Genomic DNA, 20,296 nt, shown 5'->3' with positions numbered 1-20,296 from the left:
TTTAGTAGAGATTTCCCTATGATGCAATCGTATGGTGTTTTGAAGTCCAGAAATGTTACCACTGTATCTGTTTCTTCTATTGTAATCCATTATTAGCTTGAGATTCATGATCTATACTTGTGAGAGGAAGTAAACAGGAGCAACTCCCTCGCTCTACTGATGCAAATACATGCGGGGAACGCTATTAACATCTGTGAAAACATACGCTGGTTGCTGAGGCAAGCTCTGTTATGTGAAATAAACACATATGCAAACAAGTAAAAATACAAAATCCAAATTATTAATACTAAAATAAATAAATAAATAAATAAACTTTGTTAATAAGAAATAAAATAACGATAAGGAAAGAAAATCAAAATGAACATAAACTGGCTCATTGTTTACTCACTGTCTACAATGGCTTCAATCCCTTGCATAGTGTTGTGACCCAGGCTGACGGCAAAGTGTTCCATGACATCCTCTGCAAGGTCATCAAGTTTCCATATGTTGGCTTCCTCAACATACATGACATATTGGACACACGACTTCTACCGATCTGGTGTGACATTTTACAGCCCTTCCATCACCAGCACTCTCGCTTCACCAAACAAACTTTGTTATTCTGTGCCACGTGTCCTAAACCTGGCTCCACGCAAGTTCTATACAATTTAAAGAGCAATGATAGGGTAGCAATCTCAGAACTTACCTTCCAGATTCTATAGCAGCTTTAAGCAGTACTCATTACAAGCAGCACGAATGTGTGGAGGAATTAAAGACAAGAGCTCTAATTTTACGCCATTTACTTCATAGTGAATGCCTTTCATTTCTAGCCATTTTTGTATGTGTCTTAGTCCAAGATTTATTGGATAATCCCTCAATCTTAACGGAGTGATAAGGGGCATTATCCAACAATCACGGCATTATTTTCAAGTTTAGGGAGAACATCTTTAAACCACTTTTCAAACACATTACCGTCCATCTCCTCATGATAATACATGGAATGTATTGAACAGGTGGTTTAATTAATATTGTTGTAATATTGTGATAAACTCCTGCTTACCAGACTTTATACTAAGGTCCTTCCACACTTTTGACGCAGTGTGACCCACATTTACAGACGTCTCGACAAGATAGTAAATAGGCCTAGAATCATCACAAAACTTCTTTATTTGCCGCATCTACTTGCGCCTCCACAACACTTTCGCCCTTCTCAGTTAATGCCCACTGGAGATTTCATGCAATGAACTTAAAATTCATTATTTTTAGAAGCCTATGCAAAATTGAGCGAAATAAATTAGGCAAATCATCGTCCCTATTCAATTAAGAAAAAATTTTGTTCAATGTGGAAACTTCTTTCCCAAAAAAAGAATTTGTGAATTATTTTACGAATGCCATCCTTTCTGAAAATGTCGTACTTTTCAGGCAGTTGTTTCACTTTCTGAGTTTTTTCTTTGCAGTGCCACTACCTTCCCACTAGTTTTTACCTCACTCCTTGCACGATAGATGCTGGCCTTAGTAATACCTGAATGCACTTGCAGCTAAAACTGTTACTTCATCAAGAGTATGTTCTGGGTAGTCTTCGCAAAACTTAGTAAATATATTTCAAGTGCATTTCTTTTTACCACTGGTCAGTGGTTTTCCTTTCTGGTGCTTAATTATAGAAGGCCTGGGCTCAGCACTGCATAAGAATTATCAGATTTATAATTATGCTAAATATGTATACTGTAAATGAAACAAGTTCACACTACACTGCACTACACTAAACTACTATGAAGAAAAACCCCTATACATATACATTTTTTAACACAAGCTTTAATAACTGCAAGGGAACACAAATAACGCACAATACTAAGAATATCTCAACATGGATTGTCTCGCTCACTGCCTTATGTTATGTAGCACAAGTTGTATTAGCCCAGGTGCTCTTCCCGCTGCGAGACTGCACTGCTTACTTTTTCTGATATCATAAGAGGATTTTCATTAACACAAGTTTAAGTAAACCCAGCACGATTTCTATTAATAATATCGAGAATAATATGTTTATTATTTCTGTTCAATAATAAGTACTAAGGAAGTGCAATTTCTCGTTTGTAGGGTATGACCATTAGATGTAGCCAACCTTTCCTCTCGCTCCTTCCAATGTTCTTTCTCCCTTCAGTGTGTTTATCCCATCTCTCAATTATGCTGCGATGGACTGTAATCAGGACAACTTCACTGGTATTCTCCTAGTTCCTTCTCGAGTTTTAGCTTGATTCTATTAAGGATGATTTTTGAAAGGATTTTGTATGTTATATTTATGAGTGCCTCCCCTGAACCACGTGACCTTGCTGCAGTGAGGAGGCTTGTGCATCCAAGTGAAGGAGATAAGTGAGCCATAGGTGTAACCATATCGGATTAGTATCTGTAGAGAGACCAGACTAATGGATGGTTCATCGAAAAGGGGGTAGCAGCCTTTCGGAAACTGCAAGGGTGGCAATGACTGAAATACTTACAACAGACTCGAGAGACTGATTCCAGTCTGACTGGTGTATGCCAGTTGTACATAAAAGATTCCAATAATTCCCACTTTCAGATCAATCTGGACACGCCATCCATTGTTAATGAGCTTCCAGTTTCTTATAAGAGCTTTACCGCAAGCCTTAACAATTCTCTGGCACTATTGATTTGTTTGCTGCTCGTCCTGTCCATATTATTCCTGCTGCGCCAGCATTGCGTTCCTCTGGCCACCCCGCACTTCACTTTCATTATCACAATATCATTACCACATACCTTTAAATATACAGTATAAGTCCGCTATAGCGAGTATGGCACATGACGAGAACTCCGTTATAGCGACGACATTTTTCTGTCCCTTCAAAATTCCTATATTAAATTGTGTATCGTCCTTCGGTTACAGCGAGAACCCTATCACTGGCGCATCCGTTATTACGAGCGATTAAGCGCGCGCAATTTTTTCCGTTATTGATATTTATGCACCCCAGCGATGATATTGCATGCGATCGATTACCTTCGGCATCGTTTCCTCGCTATGTGCACTAGTGATTTCTCTCGTCAACATTCGAAGGCGATGTCGAAGTCAATTAGTAATATCTGTCGACAGCTGTTCCGTAAAGGAAACTTGAAATGAAAGAAAATATTTTCATAATAAATGCGTAAATAACATGTCCGATAAGGGTTGTTAACTCGTTAAAAATTAAGGCCGACTTAAACGACCGATTAATTTTCAGGCTAAATACTGCAATTAAGTAAGAATGGGATACACCTCGAGATATTGCAGAATGCTTAATTGATTTCAGAGGTTAGTTTATATTTTGTCGCATTTGGTTAAATTACGGAAAGGCTATTATGAAAATTTATAACGAGAAAGGTATAGTTTCTCTACTGGCGCCTGGAGTGTGTTTTCATCATACGTATAGTACGGTTAAGTTAGGATACCTGACGCTGTTTGAATAAGAAAACAAACGTTTGCAACAAAATGCGATCGATCACCTTCGGTACGGTATAGTTTTCTCACTTTGTGCATTAGCAAGCTCTCTCGTTGACATTCAAAGGCGATGCTGGAGTTGATTAGTAATACCCATCGACTGCTGTTCTCTAAAGAAAATTCGAAATAAAAGAGGATAACACGTTTTTGTAATAAATGCATAAATAACGTGGCCGATAGCAGTTAACTCGTTAAAAATAAAGACTGAAGTAAACGATATCTTAATTTTAATGTTATATACGGAAACTAAGTAAGAATGTGATACACCTCACATTACTGATTTCAGAGGATGTTTCATATCTTCTCGCGCCTAGTTACGGCTATTTACATGTAAATTTTCCGCGAGGAGGTTATTTTTCTATATGCGTTTCAAATATGTTTTCATGATAGGCTACATATACGGTTAGGTTAGGTGACTGTTTGAAGAAAGCTGAGGTGTTTGCCACAGAAATCTCTAGAGTGATACTGTATTTCCCCAAATCCAAGACCTTTTTCTCAGAATCTCATGCGAAAACTCAAGGGTTGTTGCATTCGCGGCCTAACAGTAAGTTAATGGATACCACTGGAAACTACCGCGGTAACCACGTTGCTTCTGTTCACACTCGCCCAGAACTCGTTGACAAACGACCGCCTCTTTACTACACATCGCTAGCCGCGACAACCGGTTGTACAGTGCCTGTGTGTTTCTCAAATCTGCAGAATGGCATCAAAACATGCGACCCTTCGAATTCTTAGAAAAGCCATAGCTACTCAGTGGCAGAGTCATAACGCGTCTATTGTACTTGACGCTTAGTAAAATTAAGGTTTATAGACAGCAGGAATATTTTCGTGATGGATAGTCGTGTTAAGATAGTGGAAAAGGTACTGCCGGCAAATTTTCAACGGGTTCTAGTCGATATTATTCCAATTTTAAGTTAATGTTTATTAAACACTCGGAAATGTAGAATAATTGTGAAGCTGCAAGAAAATACGCATAGACCTAACTAAAGCCAATATTTGGCGTTAGCGTGAAGACAAAGAGCTAAAACAATGCATTCAGTGGTCCGCAACAAGGACGCTTTAAAGAGGTCTAAGATGAAATTGTGAGGTATGTGCACGAACAACGCAAGGGCGGAATGGCCATACCGTGGCGCAATAAACTCCTTCGTTGACTTTCTACGTTCGCGATTAGGCCTATACATCGCTAGCCACTGAATTTAGCTGAATCCGTCAAGCGAGACGTGCGTGCAGTGGTAGCCGGTTTTATCTGACGCTGCGTAAAAGTAACAGTTTTATAGACAGCAAGAATAATTTCCTGATGGATCGTATTGTAGAGACGCATGGAATAGGTATTGCCGGAAAATTTTCAACGAGTTCTCTTCGGTATTATGATGCCAATGTTAAGTTAATGGTCCTTAAACCCGCGGAAATAAAGAATAATTGTGCAGCCGAAAAAGAAAAAGAAAGAAATATGGCGTGACGAAAGTCAATGTTCGGTGTCTAAAAATGCGTAGGCCTACTGTAGAACAAGGCATTCATATGATTTTACAAACTTCTTTTTAAGCCTGATTAAAATTTTTTGAAGGGAAAAGTGGGGTTCATCTTGGATTCGGAGGAAAACAGTACTATATTTTTTTCAGAATGAAATAACACACTTTCACGTAGTACCAGATTACGAAAAAAGCAAACAAGTAAGCCGTAGTGTGGATATCATCTGCGGAAACGCAAGTTTTGAACAAACTGATTACCGTTTCGTACCGATTTTGAAGTGCATGAAGGGTTTTCCGACTTTTATACAAAAATCGGATATAACGACAATCTGTTATAGCGAGTACATTTTTCGCTGTTATGAATTCTCGCTATGACGGACTTCTACTGTATAAGAAAGAATATATACGAGTTTTTCTGACACAAATCCATGCTCTTTGAAACTTGCTGTACGGAAAATTTGCCTTTATCCACTGAGGGGGAAAAAAAAAACACACACACACACTCTCTCTCCACAAAGAATATGGATATAGTGGAACCTCGATTCTCCGTTTTTGGAGGGACCACGAATAAAAAAACGTACAACACGGGAAAATTGAAAATCTGGGAATGAATGAACCATCAACAATTTGGCTAAATGTCACAAAAATGAAATACCATGTACGTTGTATTATTATAATCTTACGAACACCCCTATACCAAACCAAACTACAGTCCCGATGGACCTTCCGCCTACCAAGCGACCGCTGCTCATCCCGAAAACCTTCAGATTACAAGGCGACACATGGTCAGTAGGACGATTCCTCTCTTCCATTATTCCTGGCTCTCTAGACCAAGGTCGCCATCTCACCATTCGATAGTTCCTCATTTAAAGGTAAGCGTAGAATGAGTGAACTTTGAACCAGCCCTCATATGCAGGTAAAAATGAGTGACCTGGTCGGGAAGCGAATCCTGGCCCTCCAGGTGAGAGGCAGGCAAGTTAGACCGGAGGCCGGCTTCAAACATTAATTACAGGTAGGCTACGTGATTTAAAAATCTTGAAACTTTACATTCAGTTTTACCGGGGATACTAACTTAGTTTCCCGTGAAAACTTCTTTCAGTTCAGTAACTTTGATCAGCCAAACTCTTCTAAAAATATAATACCGGTTTGAGTAGTTTTTGATTCTCTAATCTAATATAAAAAAGCACATTGCATACCAAAGCGCTCAACATGATGGCGAAATCACTTTCTTTTAAATCTTCCATTTTAATTTGGTCACTGGTATACAGTTCGTAGTCAGTTGATGGAAATCTCTTACCGCGTAAATTAGGCCTACATCGACTTTTAAAGGTAATGTTGAACTCTAGAATATGGTTTTGAATGTATCGATTCTCGAAAGTTCTCAAATGCATTATATTCAATTCTGCCAGTCACTAATCACAATCAAATTGGTAAGAGCAAAAGTACCATCAAAACTTCAGAAATTACGGTTATTTGTGACCTTGAACTCAGCTGGAAACCGTGTTCGCTGTACAAGTCGGTACAAGTGCGAAATTCTGCAAACTTTTTAAATGTAACATGCACAAATAAAACGACTGTGGTTTTTATAACATTTTAACACAAAAACATGAAATTCCCAGTCTTATATTAGGACCAAAACAGTAATAGGCAATCCCAAAACTTCCCACGACTACAGTAGAACCTCGATAATTCGAAATCGGTTAATTCAAAATCCCGCCTAATTCGAAGAAGGTCTCGTTCCCGGAAACATGAGATACAGTTTTGCATGTTATTTGAATTGTTTAATTCGAAATACGGATAATTCGTAATTCGAAGTACAATGTCGGCCCCATTACCGAAATTTAGACTTAATTCGAAACTGCCTTTACATTTTAAAACAGTAGTATGTTACAGAGTAATTTCAACTCTAAATTTATTCGCGTCATAATAGAACGCGTGTTCCGGAACGTGAAGTGGTAGCTTTCCGCACTTACTCACTTTGGTGGGTCTACAGTGCGCTTCATGATTGCTAAGTTGAATGAAATCTGAATTCTTTTGTATTCAAACTTTTAAGGAATGCCGCAATATCACGCAACGGGCAGTGTGCGGGAAAACAGAATCCGCGAACAATGGCGATGCCGACAGTTGACGAAAAAGAAAAGAAAAAAAACAAAACAAAAAAACCCCACAAAACGTGGCTCATATAATACATTCGTAGACACCGAACAATATTGTCATTGCCGATGAAACTTTATTTTAATGCGAGCCCAAACGATCATATGGTTTTAAAGGAGAAAGTGCCAGCCGGAGAATTGTACAAGTGTGAGGGATGGATGGGGGTCATCGTAGTGCGTTGCAGTGCACATGGAAGCGAGAAACTTTAACCCCACGTCATAGGAAAGATCGATAAGCCACAATGTTATGGGCGTCAGGCACTTTCCATGCCAGTACAAAGCATCTAAAAATGCAAACAGTACAGAAATCCAAAATAATAAATGCATTTGCACAGGGGAACCAGCATAATTTATCCTTGTCTTTGAATTGTGTGATATTTTTCTTTCGTTGCGTGAGGTTATGTTTGTAAGTTATTTACCCAAGTGCATTATTTGAACATTGTAAATGCACCTTGTTGGATACATGCTGGAAATAGTTTTTCCCCATGGCATTTGAAAGGTTTAAACCGTGAATCGAGGTGATTGCATGCATTAATGAGTCTTAGGATACTTTGTGACGCAGCAAGTGTTTACATTTCTGAAGTAAAAGATAAGTGCCATGGCGGGAAATCGTACAAGGATAGTCATAGGAAAGTTTGATTTTAAGCACATCGGGCACTTTCTGTGTAAATACAAGGCATCTAAAATGCTTACAGAGTAGTAATTTAATGAATAAAGTACTTGCACATGTGAGCCAGTATAGATTTCTTGTCTTTGAATCGTGCTTTTTTTTTCTTTCTTTCTTTCTTTCTTTCGTTGCGTGAGGTTATGTTTGCCAGTGAGATATCCAAGGGCATTATTTGATTACTGTAAATGCACCCTCTTGCATACATTTTGGAAAGTTCTTTTTTCGTGGCATTTGAAAGGTATAAACTGTGAATCAAAGTTAACTGCATGCAGTAACGGGCCTTAGAATATTTTGTAACGCAGCGAGGGTTGGTACTTCTGAATTGCGAATTGGCGGTTAATTCGAAATCACGTAATTCGAAGTCCGATTTTTGAGTCCCAATGACTTCGAATTAACAAGGTTTTACTGTATGTATGTAAGGTGCAACATTCATTCTGGTCTCTATAATATAATCGTGTACAATGATATTAAAATACTAAATTTATGTTAAGGAGCAGTTTGGATACCTGCCTGAAAGGCCAGTGACTGTAAAATGCCCTGAGGGAAATGCCAAAAACCTCTTCGGCAATACAATCTAAAAAAGTGTCTGACTCGTTGGCTGAATGGTCAGCGTACTGGCCTTCGGTTCAGAGGGTCCCGGGTTCGATTCCAGGCCAGGTTGGAGATTTTAACCTTAATTGGTTAATTCCAATGGCCCGGGGGCTGGGTGTTTGTGCTGTCCCCAACATCCCTGCAACTCACACACCACACATAACACTATCCTCCACCACAATAACACGCAGTTACCTACAAATGGCAGATGCCGCCCACCCTCATCGGAGGGTCTGCCTTACAGGGGCTGCACTCGGCTAGAAATAGCCACACAAAATTATTATTATACCTAAAAAAAGTAAAAAAAAAAATAAAAAAAATATCTAACCCTGGACATAATGTAGACGTTTTGCAAGTATGAACATTTGACGAAACTCATTCCGTCTTCAAGTAGAGCTGTCAAAATGCGCTCTGTCTCCTTCCAATTGTTGTGGCCACTCTCTGCTTTATGATTTCTGAGGATTCTCTAAACAATACCACCCAAATGCGATGCTAAGATGGTCCCTTATGCAAGTTCACCGCCGATCGTTTTCCTAATACAGTTCTTCCTCTAACGCAATGCAGGACGTTAACACTAAGATCTGTAAGTATGCCGTAGCCGTCCTTTCGTGAGATATACTGTAGTTTCTTAAAAAACATGTGATCGAGAATGTAGCATTGATGGGACTGAAATTTCTGGGCGGCTGATCCGGGAAATCGTTTCTTCGAGGAACGGGTAATGGAGGATTTTTAGAACATGATTTAATTAGGATGCTCGCGGGACCACGTAATTTAAACGAATAATACGGGAAAACGTAGTTTCTGGGGATGTATAATCGAGGTTCTACTGTATACGAAAAACAGAAAGTAATCACTTGCATCATCAAACACAGTATTTGTGAAGTATTTGAGGATATCATTTGTTTAAATCTTCATGCTAAAAAAAAAATGCAAGTGCATGAACTATATGACAAGAATTATGAGAGTAAATATGGTAAAACAAGATTTGTAACAAATGGACTACCTGAATACATACCTAGTTGGTAAGAACATCATTTGAGCACATACTACTTGTGATTTTAAGTAGCACCGTAGATCTCGAGGTAATTTCAACCTTAAATAAAGTTCACCAATCCATTCTGAAACCTCCATTGCTGTATAATGCAGTAGGCTGTTCTCAAGTGGAGAATCTAGAAATACAAGAAAAAGGTATTTAATGAGCAAATCACTAAGCATACCATCTGTCATAGGATTTCCATTTTAATTTTCAGCATGTTCTTAAATGTTCTGAGAGGAACTAAGATTTTCTAGAAATAGAAAGAAGCTGAAACTTTACAGAAAGAAAAAATTACAAGTCAAACAGTTGGTTATAGCTGAAAAGCAGAAATACAAGGAAGATCTCGCTACCAAAATAACGCAGGATGGAAATAAAAAACTGTTATACAGTATTGTTAAGAACACTCAAAATGAATCTATCCAATCTGTAGAACATCCTAATGGTGAGGTGACTAGGGATAAAACCAAAATATTACAGGAGTTCCAAAGGCACTTTTGCTGAACTGTTATGAAAAAGTCACCCCATTAGACGACGAACCTTATGATTTTGGCAGCACAAATACCACTAATCTGACATGGTTGGAAGTAGAGACAGCAATATCTAAGCTGAAAAACAACACATCAACTGGATCAGATGAATTAAGCGTTGAGATGATCAAAGCACTAGGAGAGGTAGGACAACAGTTGATGTACAGGGTACTATATAGAATCTGGAAAGAGAATGTAATACCCAATGACTGGAAGCAAGGAGTCATCATCCCATTGTTGAAGAAAGGTGATAGAAAGAAATGTACCAACTACAGAGGTATAACTCTGCTGTCACATGGCCTCAAAATCTATGAAACCATCCTTGAGAGCAGGATTAGAAAATATGTTGAACCCACACTTGAGGAGGAACAACATGGATTTAGACCCCGTACATCAACTATAGACCTCATTTTTGCCACCAGAATGCTCTATGAAAGGTATTGGGAGAAAGGTAAAACACTTATAACCGTTTTTCTGGACATCGAGAAAGCATATGACCATGTACCACGTAGGCATATATGGAAATGTTTGAGACATAAGAAAGTGCCCGATTACATCATAGCACGAGTACGACGATTATATGATGAAACCAAGTTTTGTGTCCAGGTCCAGGATGGAAGATCAGGTTGGTTTGAAACAAAGAGTGGAGTCCAGCAAGGAAGTTGTCTTTCACCACTTCTCTTCATAATTATAATGCATGAAGTTTTAAAAGCAGTTAAGAGAAAGGATCCAACAACTAATGCCCTGGTTTTTGCTGATGATGTAATGGTATGGGGTGAGACAGAAGCGGAAGTACAAACTAGACTAGATCTCTGGCATGAAGCTTTTACAACCTTTGGTCTCAAAATCAGCAAAACAAAGACAGTTGGCTTGGTGATGAGTAGAAACTCTCCAACTGTTCATCTAAGAATTGGAGATGAGGAGATGGATATTGTAGACAACTTCCAGTATTTAGGTAGTGTTCTGTCATCAGACAATACTATACATCAAGAGATTAGTAACAGAATACAGAAAGCTTCCGAATTCTATCACGCTGTACGTCAAATACTTTGGGATGAAACATTTACGTTAGTTTCCAAGATCAGCTTGTACAAAATATATCTAGTACCTATACTGACGTATGGCCTGGAAGCAGCAACACTTACTGGACCAATGAAGAGTTGTCTTCAGGCAACAGAAATGAAGTTTTTCCGTTCTTGTCTACAAAAAACAAAAATAGATAAAATAATGAATATGGATATCTGGCAACAGCTTGGATTGGAAAGAAGCTTCCTGGAGACTCTAGAAGTGAAGAGATTGCAATGGTATGGTCACATGAAAAGAATGTGTCCTCACAGGACTCCTCGAATATACTTTGACCACAATGTTCCTGGGAAGAGACCAAGAGGAAGACCTCGTGATGTTTGGGAAAAACAGATAATGAAGGACCTTAGAGATGCGAACTGGTGTCGCATATATGAGCAACATCTGTGGATGGATAGAACAAACTGGAGGAGGCTCGTACACAACCGCACCCGGCTTGCTCGAGTGAAGAAATTATGATGATCATGATGACGATCTTCATCCTTCTGCTGCTCAATTTCCCTCTCCAGCTCCAGAAATTTATATTACCGTATTTACGCGAGTAATCCCCGTGTATTTAAAAAAAAAAAGAGTCACGAAAATGGGGTGCGGGTTTTACTTGCGTCAAGGTTGTAAACACGCTCCTGGGTCATGTAGCTTTGTTTGCCTACCATGCTTATGCATGCGTAACGAGTAAGAAGCAATTCAAAGTATCTACATCACTGCACTGCAGCTGTACGAAACATTTTGCTGTGGTTTCAGGATGTATGCAGGCATAATGCGCAAGATGGAGTGTGACGAATTTTTAAGTAATTTAGGAGAGGATTCTAGTGATGCAAGAAAAAAATCTTCCAATCTACAGTAAATCGACCCTACTGCAAGTTCAAATTAATGAAATACTTGTTACGTAAGAAGGCCTACTTGCTAATTTTCATGGCAGATATATTTTATAGCAGTGATGATGCATTTTTATCATCTCTAATATGTTCAGGAAAAGTAGCTGTATCAGTCATGTTTATATTTGCGTAAAGACCATGTGGAGGAGTGATATGAAATGTTTGGTTATGCCTACGTTACTCTTTCAATGGAAGGAATTTTAGTTCATTTCATTTTTCAAATTGATCCTTCCTAAAATTAGGGTGCGGGATTATTCGGTGGCGGAGATTATTCGCGTAAATACGGTATATTACAACGAAATACAAAACAGAAATATAGTAGAGCCCTGGTAATCCAAACACTGCAAATCCAAAAATTTTATATAATACGAACAGAACCTGTGACAGAGAGAGAAAAATTAAATCCTTCTTGCAAATGTAACGAAAGGATTTAGATAGTTCTATATTACTGAGCTTGCATTTAGTGGAACAGAATCCATATAGAGCCCAGTTAAATTCTTGTATGCTATAGATCTAATAGAATTCAAACTATACAGGATGTTTGGGATATAATGATGCAGATGTTGATTCCCATAGGGAACCTAAAATATTTGTCCTGTTTGGGATATAAGTACAAATAACCTTATGGAAGGTAGGAATGAATGTCTGCAGTACGTAAATATGATTCTTAAATTTAACAAATGGTTTATCCGAGGGAGAAGCTTGAAGCTGAGTGCGATGTTTGTGAGGTAGGCAGTAGCTTTGTTTGCCTACCATGCTTAAGCATGCGTAACGAGTAAGAAGCAATTCCAAGTATCTACATAACATTTTGCTGTGGTTTCAGGATGTATGCATGCATAATGCGCAAGAAACAATTCTAAGTACATCACTATCGTCGCCATAAGACCTATCAGTGTTGGTGCGACGTAAAGCAAAAAAAGTACATCACTGCACTGCAGATTCAGGTAGTATGCATGTGTAAATTCTATGAAAACATCCTACATACAAGAAGTTAACATTTTTGCACTGCAAAACATTGTAATGTATGTCAGCAAAGCTCTAAGTCATTCCAGCATTAAATACTACGTCAGCTACGACCTTCATTTTTGAAACAGGACATTATTTTGATGTCGTAAGTATTCAGAAACCTACCAAAAACCAACAGAAAAGATAATTTTACCTATCTCCCAAACACTTTGTGTAATAGAATAACAAATACTGCAAGCAATTTTGTACTGGATTCTGCACTGTAATTAAAATTACAAACATTTTTGTGGCATAACAATATTACTATAGACATGATATAGGCTTTTGGGCTAATGCTGTGTCAAGAAAATAAGGCGAAATTCTTTACGTTTTGCAGAGAACTTTGCTCTGCATCTTCAGAAGAAAATCTCAACTGTCCACAAGAAAGGCTTCTCAAACAATGAGGTTTGAATTTTGACATAATAGAAATGGAAGAGGTATGTTCGTTCGTCACCAGATGGCTCCCTGGACGCGTCACAGCGCTAGCGTTCGAAGCGGAAGCTGACGGAACCATCAGAATCAGTCTGAGAGGGTCATGTAACAAGTGTACATATATATGAAAGTGTGAGTGACACAAGCCTGGAATGAAACATCTGGCAATGAGAACATACAATAGTGTTAACAATTTCAACAGGGACACTGGCTATTAAGTAATACTGTACGTGGTTACCAGCCATTAAGGTTTTACATAGATAGTTTCCTTCCCTGTTCCTTCACTATTGTTATTTTGTTGCAGTGTTTTCCAAATTCTTATGTTCCTCATTGCCAGATGTTTCGTTCCAGGCTTGTCTCAATGTCATGCTTTCATATTGGCCCCTTTCTCCGGACAGGCTCAGCCGGTACAAGAGAGATCCAGAGGTGGACCGTTCGTTAACTGGAGTCGCTTATTTTAGAGGCAGCTAATAGGACAAGGACTGAAAAAAAAAATCTAGAACAATGGCTTGACATTTCTTACCAATAGCTCATTTTAAACACAATATTCGACAAAATAAAATTCTTGCTGTAGTTTCTTATTTCTTCTCATAAGATTATTTTACAAAATTGTGACATTCTGGTTCTTCCATACTGAAGCCTGAATTACACTGAAATATAAATCTAGCCTTCATATGGCTTGAGCAAAATCAAAATGTAGAGGGTGAACCTCGTCTTAACTTACTTGAGCAATGAAATTAACAGAAATTGCCTATTGCTGTAGCAGGTTGACAAATTTTTTAAAAAAATGGAAATTTCATCCTAATTAAATTTTGTTAGATGTGATTAACCCGGGAACGCCGGAGTTTTAAAGGTTTGATTTTTTAAATTTTTAATTATTATTGGTTTCTAAATGAAGGCCTGGTACCGTACGGTACCACACGGCACTTGGCATACCTCTTGGGTGAAACATAAAAATTGTTACCTCATTAGGATACCATGAAATTTAATACCTAACATAGTTGCAGAATATCGCTTACAAATTACTTAGCAATAAACAAAAGAACAAACTGTGTTTATAGGTTCATTTGTGACATCCCTTTGGGAATTTCGAAAAATATAGATCAGAAGTGACATATCTTTAGGAAATTGGACTATGCGGCTGTGGGATTCGCATCCAGCGACCGCGCAGCGCCGACGTTAGTTTGTTGGAGCGATGTAGTGATATAGGGCCTTGAATGTCGAAGTGTCAGATACTCTAAAAACAAAAGAGTGAACAACTGTATTTATTTCTCTTCAAAATACCTCCCAGATATGTGCATAGTTGCAAGTTATGAATCTCATTCCGTATTGACGGTTATCACTTTACAAATCATGATCATGATCATTGTCACTTCACACCATTACGATTTTTAATTTGTTTGTATATTATGTAATCATTGTTTTACTACTGAAGATGGCCTTGAGATTAGGCTGAAACATGTATAGACATTGCTTCATCTAACAGATGACTTGACTTGTATTGATAGGAGGATTTCATAAATATTTTGTTTTGTAAAGTATGTGTATAGTGTTAAATATTTTGCACCTTCCTAATTCTGATGGTGGCATTTGCACATAGCCACTTAGAAGTAAAATTATTACGAACATTTGTTTCTTCGGGGTTACTTTCATCGTCAAAATAAAACTCAAAAATATTTCGGTCAACATATTTCGAGAAGTGGAAAATTTCACACTAGGGAAGTGGATTGTTGTGAGAACTAGGTTATTCGCTGTCCAGATAGCTGGTGGATGAGGTAATTTCTCTTTTCGCTGGCCATGTACCATTATCGATCATGGATTCTCTGTTTCTGTGCAGATTTTGCTGTTTCAGCACTACTTCAGCTGCTACTCGGAGTTTACCTCCTGTAAGGTTATCTGCGAGACCCCCTCATTTTCTTCAGCCGGATCTTCATCAGATACCGTAATACATAACATTTCGGTGGTTCAATGTATATGATGTCAGCATCAGTATCCTCTTCTCCTGTAACATGTAGAACCTCCTCAAGCGTCAAGCCACTCAAATGAAGTTCACGTATGATTGGATGGGAGACATCGCGCTTTCCACTTGTGTTATGACGTGGATTTTTTTAAAAGTAAAACTACAATTACACAATTGAGTGACACATATATAATTATTTGCAACTACAGTATGAATTGTTTCTTTATAATCGTCCATAGAAGCAAGGAGGAGAAAAGGAATGAGGAGGTCCGGTAAGCACCGTGCGGTACCATACGGTACCAACAGAATTATTAGTATCATAACAGCTAACACAGAAATGCTGACCAATTGCTTGTTATTTCAAATCATGGATTGGTATTTCAAGATTATAAACCATGCGATACAAAATTGTATTTTCAAAATTTATAAATCGTCGCCGTAAGACCTATCTGTGTCGGTGCGACGTAAAACTAGAAAAAAAAAAAAATAAATAAATAAATAAATAAATTTATAAACAAAATAAAGCAACTTAACGTAGACAGGCAGTCATTTTTATACCTCTCAACACGATCTCAAATTCCAAGCGGTTGTTGCTGCACACAAACACTAAAAAAGAAAAAAAAAATCCTCTGTTGATTTCAGGCATTGTAAAGCGGAGTTGCCAGATTTGTGTTGCAAGTAATTATCAGTATGAGAAAATCTGAAGTAAGGTGCACTGGTACTATATGGTACCGCACGACGTTGCCAGGTTAACATCTTGAAAATTCTTATAAATTATATTTACAGCATTTACATTATCATCTCATATTAATCATTGATAATTTCACTGATATTGTTGAAGTAATTTCTGAGAAAACTTCAATAATTCACATTCTTGAGAATACAGTAGAAGTCCGTTATAGCGACAATTCATAACGGCGAACAATTTACTCGCTATCACCGATTGTCGTTATATTAATTTTTTTTGTAAAAGTCGGGAAAACCCCCATACACATTAAAATCAGTATGAAACGGTAATCTGTTTGTTCAAAACTTGCGTTTTCGCGGATAATGTCCACACTACGACTTACCTGTTTGTTATTTTTCAAAATCCGATACAACGTGAAAGTGTATGTTTAAATTTATTCTGAAAAAAGTACATATTACCGTATTTCTCTGAATCCAAGACTACTCCCACTTTCTCCTTCAAAAAATTTTAATCAGACTTAAAAAGTGCTTATACGGTATGCATTTTTAGACTATTTGTAGACGCCGAACATTGGTTTCTGTTATGCCGTGTTTTTCTACGGCTGTACAATTATGCTTTATTTCAGCAGGTTTAATAACCATTAACTTAAAATTGGCATCATAATATCGCAGAAAACTCGTTGAAAATTTGCCAGAAATACATATTCCAGGCGTCTCTACAATGCGACTATCCATCAGCAAAATATTCTTGCTTACTATAAAACCATTACTTTCACTCATCGTCAGATATAACTGGCTGCCGCTACATGTACATCTCGCTTGCCAGATTCGGCCAACTTCAGCGGCTAGCGATGTACAGGCCTAATTGCGAACTTTGAAAGTCAACAAACAAGTTTGTTGTGCTGTGGTATGGCAATTCTGCCCTTGCATTTTTGTGCACATACCTCACAATTTCAATTTCTTTAAAGTGTTCTTGTTGCGGGCCACTGAATACATTTTTTGTACAGTAGGCATTTGTAAGCTATCTTTGTCTTCACGGTAACACTGAATATTGGCCTTAGTTAGGCCTATGCCGGTTTTTTCTTGCAGCTGCACAATTATTATACATTTCTGAGTGTTTATTAACCATCAACTTAAAATTGGCATCATACCATCGACGCGAACCCATAGAAAATTTGCAGGCAATACCTGCTCCACGTATCTTTACAATACGACAATCCATCAGGAAAATATTCCTGCTGTCTATAAAACTTAATTTTACTAAGCCTCAGGTACAGTAGACGCGTTATAATTCTGCTACCGAGTAGCCATGGCCTTTCTAAGAATTCGAAGGATCGCATGTTTCGATGCCATTCTGCAGATTTGAGAAAAGTTTTTGTAGAGGATAATACTGAAAAAAATAAATTTCAACTATAAGACCCCTCAACGTAATTCGTCAGAGAACGACGACGACTCCGCTTCGAAGCGGGTACAAGTCTTATTGCAGTTCAGATGACATCACACAAATTTGTGAATAGTTTCATCCGTACGACCTACGCAATGAAAACACGTCGAATCCATGCGGTACATCTGTGTTTCGTAGTTAAGAAATGTCCGCCTCTGTAGCGTAGGTCTACTGCAACTCTGATGACGTTGCACAAATAGATGAATAGGCCTAGCTTCGTGTCCAACCCGCGCATTGCAAGCATGCATCAGTCATGCTATATGTCTGTGTTTTGTAGTTAATAATGTCTGCCAGCGTAATGGTTTACAAGTCATCACTCTCACTTTTGGTCCGTATTGAAAACAGCGATCTCACTTAGTTTACAAAATGAGTACATTATTGTTCAACCTATTCAATACAATCAGTACCACGTTATGTGGTTAATTAGACATAGAAAATCTGAATATTATGGGGACATGTTTCGCCCTTCTTATTGGGCATCATCAGCCATATTAATTTAATCTTGAAACAAACATTGTTAAAAGGACAATAACATTTATAATTTGAAAAAATTGAACTGTGATTTGTTATATTAACTTTATAAAATAGTGGTTATAAAGTATTATATTGGGACATACAACACCTGCTAAAATTATTGTAAACTAATTTAAAATCTTGTCTAAAAGAGAATTTGTATCGACATAAAGTTCTAAAAACGGCACATGTCTGGTACTGAAGTGGATCATCTTCGTTATAAAAGTCAGCATATATTCGCTGCGGCAGTTGCCAACGTAAACTTGAGGGTGAATGTTGTTTATATTTTGCGTTCCAACATTAAAAGATTGGTTAAGAGAAAAGGCGAATGTTATGTTGTTATCCTCAGTAAGTTGATTGGTCTAAAATATTATCTGATATAACCGTTGCAAACAGACGTTAGTGTGCTTGTTGAAGCTGGTATGAGAAGAGTTTATATTGAGTATTTGAAGGTTATGTTTGGTTTTCACGTGAAAATGTAGTCCTCCTAGAAGATGTAGAACATCGATGAATAGTGTGTGTTTAAAACATATGTATATCTATCTTACTGTATTAGCAGCATTGGTCTGTCCGGAGTTCCTACTTCGCGTGTTGTAACAATGCGACAGAGGGAGGGGGGCATGCTGAGAGGAAGAGGAAGTGGGCGGAGCATTACATGTCAGTGTTAATGTGGGAGGGGGATTGTTTGGAGGGGCAAGTGCAGGCTTAGTATTTGGTGGGATAAGGGGAGTTTTTGATTTGATGAATTTAAATATTCGTGGGACTTTGTTTTACTTTGGATTGACTGTTTTTAATAGCTTAGGCGTTAACATACATAAGGAACTCTTGACTTCCGTATCATCATTAAGGTTACAAGTAACTAATCTCATATTGGTCCGTATTGAAGATACAATAAGTAAAACACTTTTAAGATTAAAATGATTGTGTCCACCTTTTCAATTTGTATTTGTGTTTTACTCATCATTAAGGTTGTGATCTTTATTAAGTGTTTTGTCCAGAAAAATATATATATATATATATTCTCTAATTCATTTAGATGTTTACCCTTATTAGTATTCGTGATTATTGAGAGATCCTTTTCTATTGAAGTAAAACAGTGACCTGTTTCCTTAATGTGCGTGCTCATTGCCGAATATTTATTGTGGTTATCTGCATTGAAGTGTTCCATGTATCTTATAAAGAAGCTTTGTCCAGTCTGTCCAACATATGAAATTCCTCACTGGGAACATGTTAACCTGTACACGCCTGAGCCTAAATATTTACTGTTATTATTATTGATTTTATTATAATTGAAAAATATATTTTTTGTTGTGTTGGTTGTTCTGAAGGCTATGTTCATATTATATTTGTTGAAAGTGTTAGCAATTTGGCAGACAGCTGGGTTACTATATGTAAAAGTGGCGTATTCAGTTCTTTTAGGTTTGTCTGGTATAAGGTTTGTGGATAACTTGTTTTTAATTTTATGAAGCAAGTGGTTTACCATTTCGATCTTATAACCGTTAATTTTGGCAAGATTCCGTATGTATTTTAATTCTGTTTTTAAGTTTGTAGGGGATAATGGGATTCTTAAAGCTCTATATATCAAACTATAAAAAGATGCCTGTTTCTGAGAACTGGGGTGTAGTGAGGAATTATTTATGGTTACAGACGAGTGTGTAGGCTTTCTATAAATCTGAAACTGAAAGGCGGGTGACCTTTATGTTTAGGAAATTTAAGGAGCCTTTGTCTTCATCTTCTTTAGTGAAATTTACGTTAGGGTTAATATTATTTAAGCTTTCTAATACTTCGCTGCTATTGGTGACATTCTTATCAATTATCAATTTTTACGAACGTGTATTGAATAGGTTGAACAATAAATGTACTCCTTTTGTAAACTAAGTGAGAGCGTAACGGTTAGCACAATTAGTTGCTGTTTTCGTGGGTCTGACTGATTCGCGGTACCATACTGGCAGAGATTCACTAATGGCAGGAAGGTTGATATGCGGTAAGAGTGGTACATTTAACTCCTTTCCACTGGGGGTGTGTCTAAAAAGAGTTGTACCACCTCAGGATGAGGAAACGGGTTTACTTCAGTTGAGAAATATTCGCGGTTGTTGCTATTTATACAGCAGGCAAGATCATTTAATAGCTAGTAACTCGGGCCAATATAAGTATATATTTGGAGAGAAGCAAATTTAAAACGTGACAAAAGCAATCCAATTAAAATGACTGTTTTACTTGCCAACGTACCTAACAAATAATAATAATAATAATAATAATAATAATAATAATAATAATAATAATAATAATAATAATAATAATAATTATTTTATGTCCCCACGTATTTTAAACGATTTTCGGAGACTCCATATAAAACATAATAAGGTATGCTTTAATAAAAAAAGAGACAAC

The 20,296-nt window shown here is 37.5% G+C and overlaps 1 protein-coding gene across 1 annotated transcript in view; it reads right to left on the bottom strand.

Moving 5' to 3' along the window:
* Nucleotides 1-20,296, bottom strand: part of LOC136870482 (uncharacterized) — a 251,138-nt gene that overhangs the window by 46,801 nt on the left and 184,041 nt on the right. The window contains exon 13 of the mRNA XM_068227133.1: nt 9,359-9,512. Within this exon, the coding sequence (XP_068083234.1) occupies nt 9,359-9,512 (154 nt within the window). The remainder of the gene's footprint in view (nt 1-9,358; nt 9,513-20,296) is intronic.

Source organism: Anabrus simplex, chromosome 1 (assembly GCF_040414725.1).
Source record: "Anabrus simplex isolate iqAnaSimp1 chromosome 1, ASM4041472v1, whole genome shotgun sequence".
Taxonomy (NCBI): Eukaryota; Metazoa; Arthropoda; class Insecta; order Orthoptera; family Tettigoniidae; genus Anabrus; species Anabrus simplex.
The sequence above is the reverse complement of the archived record's forward strand: the minus strand, read 5'-3'. Positions and strand labels throughout refer to the sequence as shown.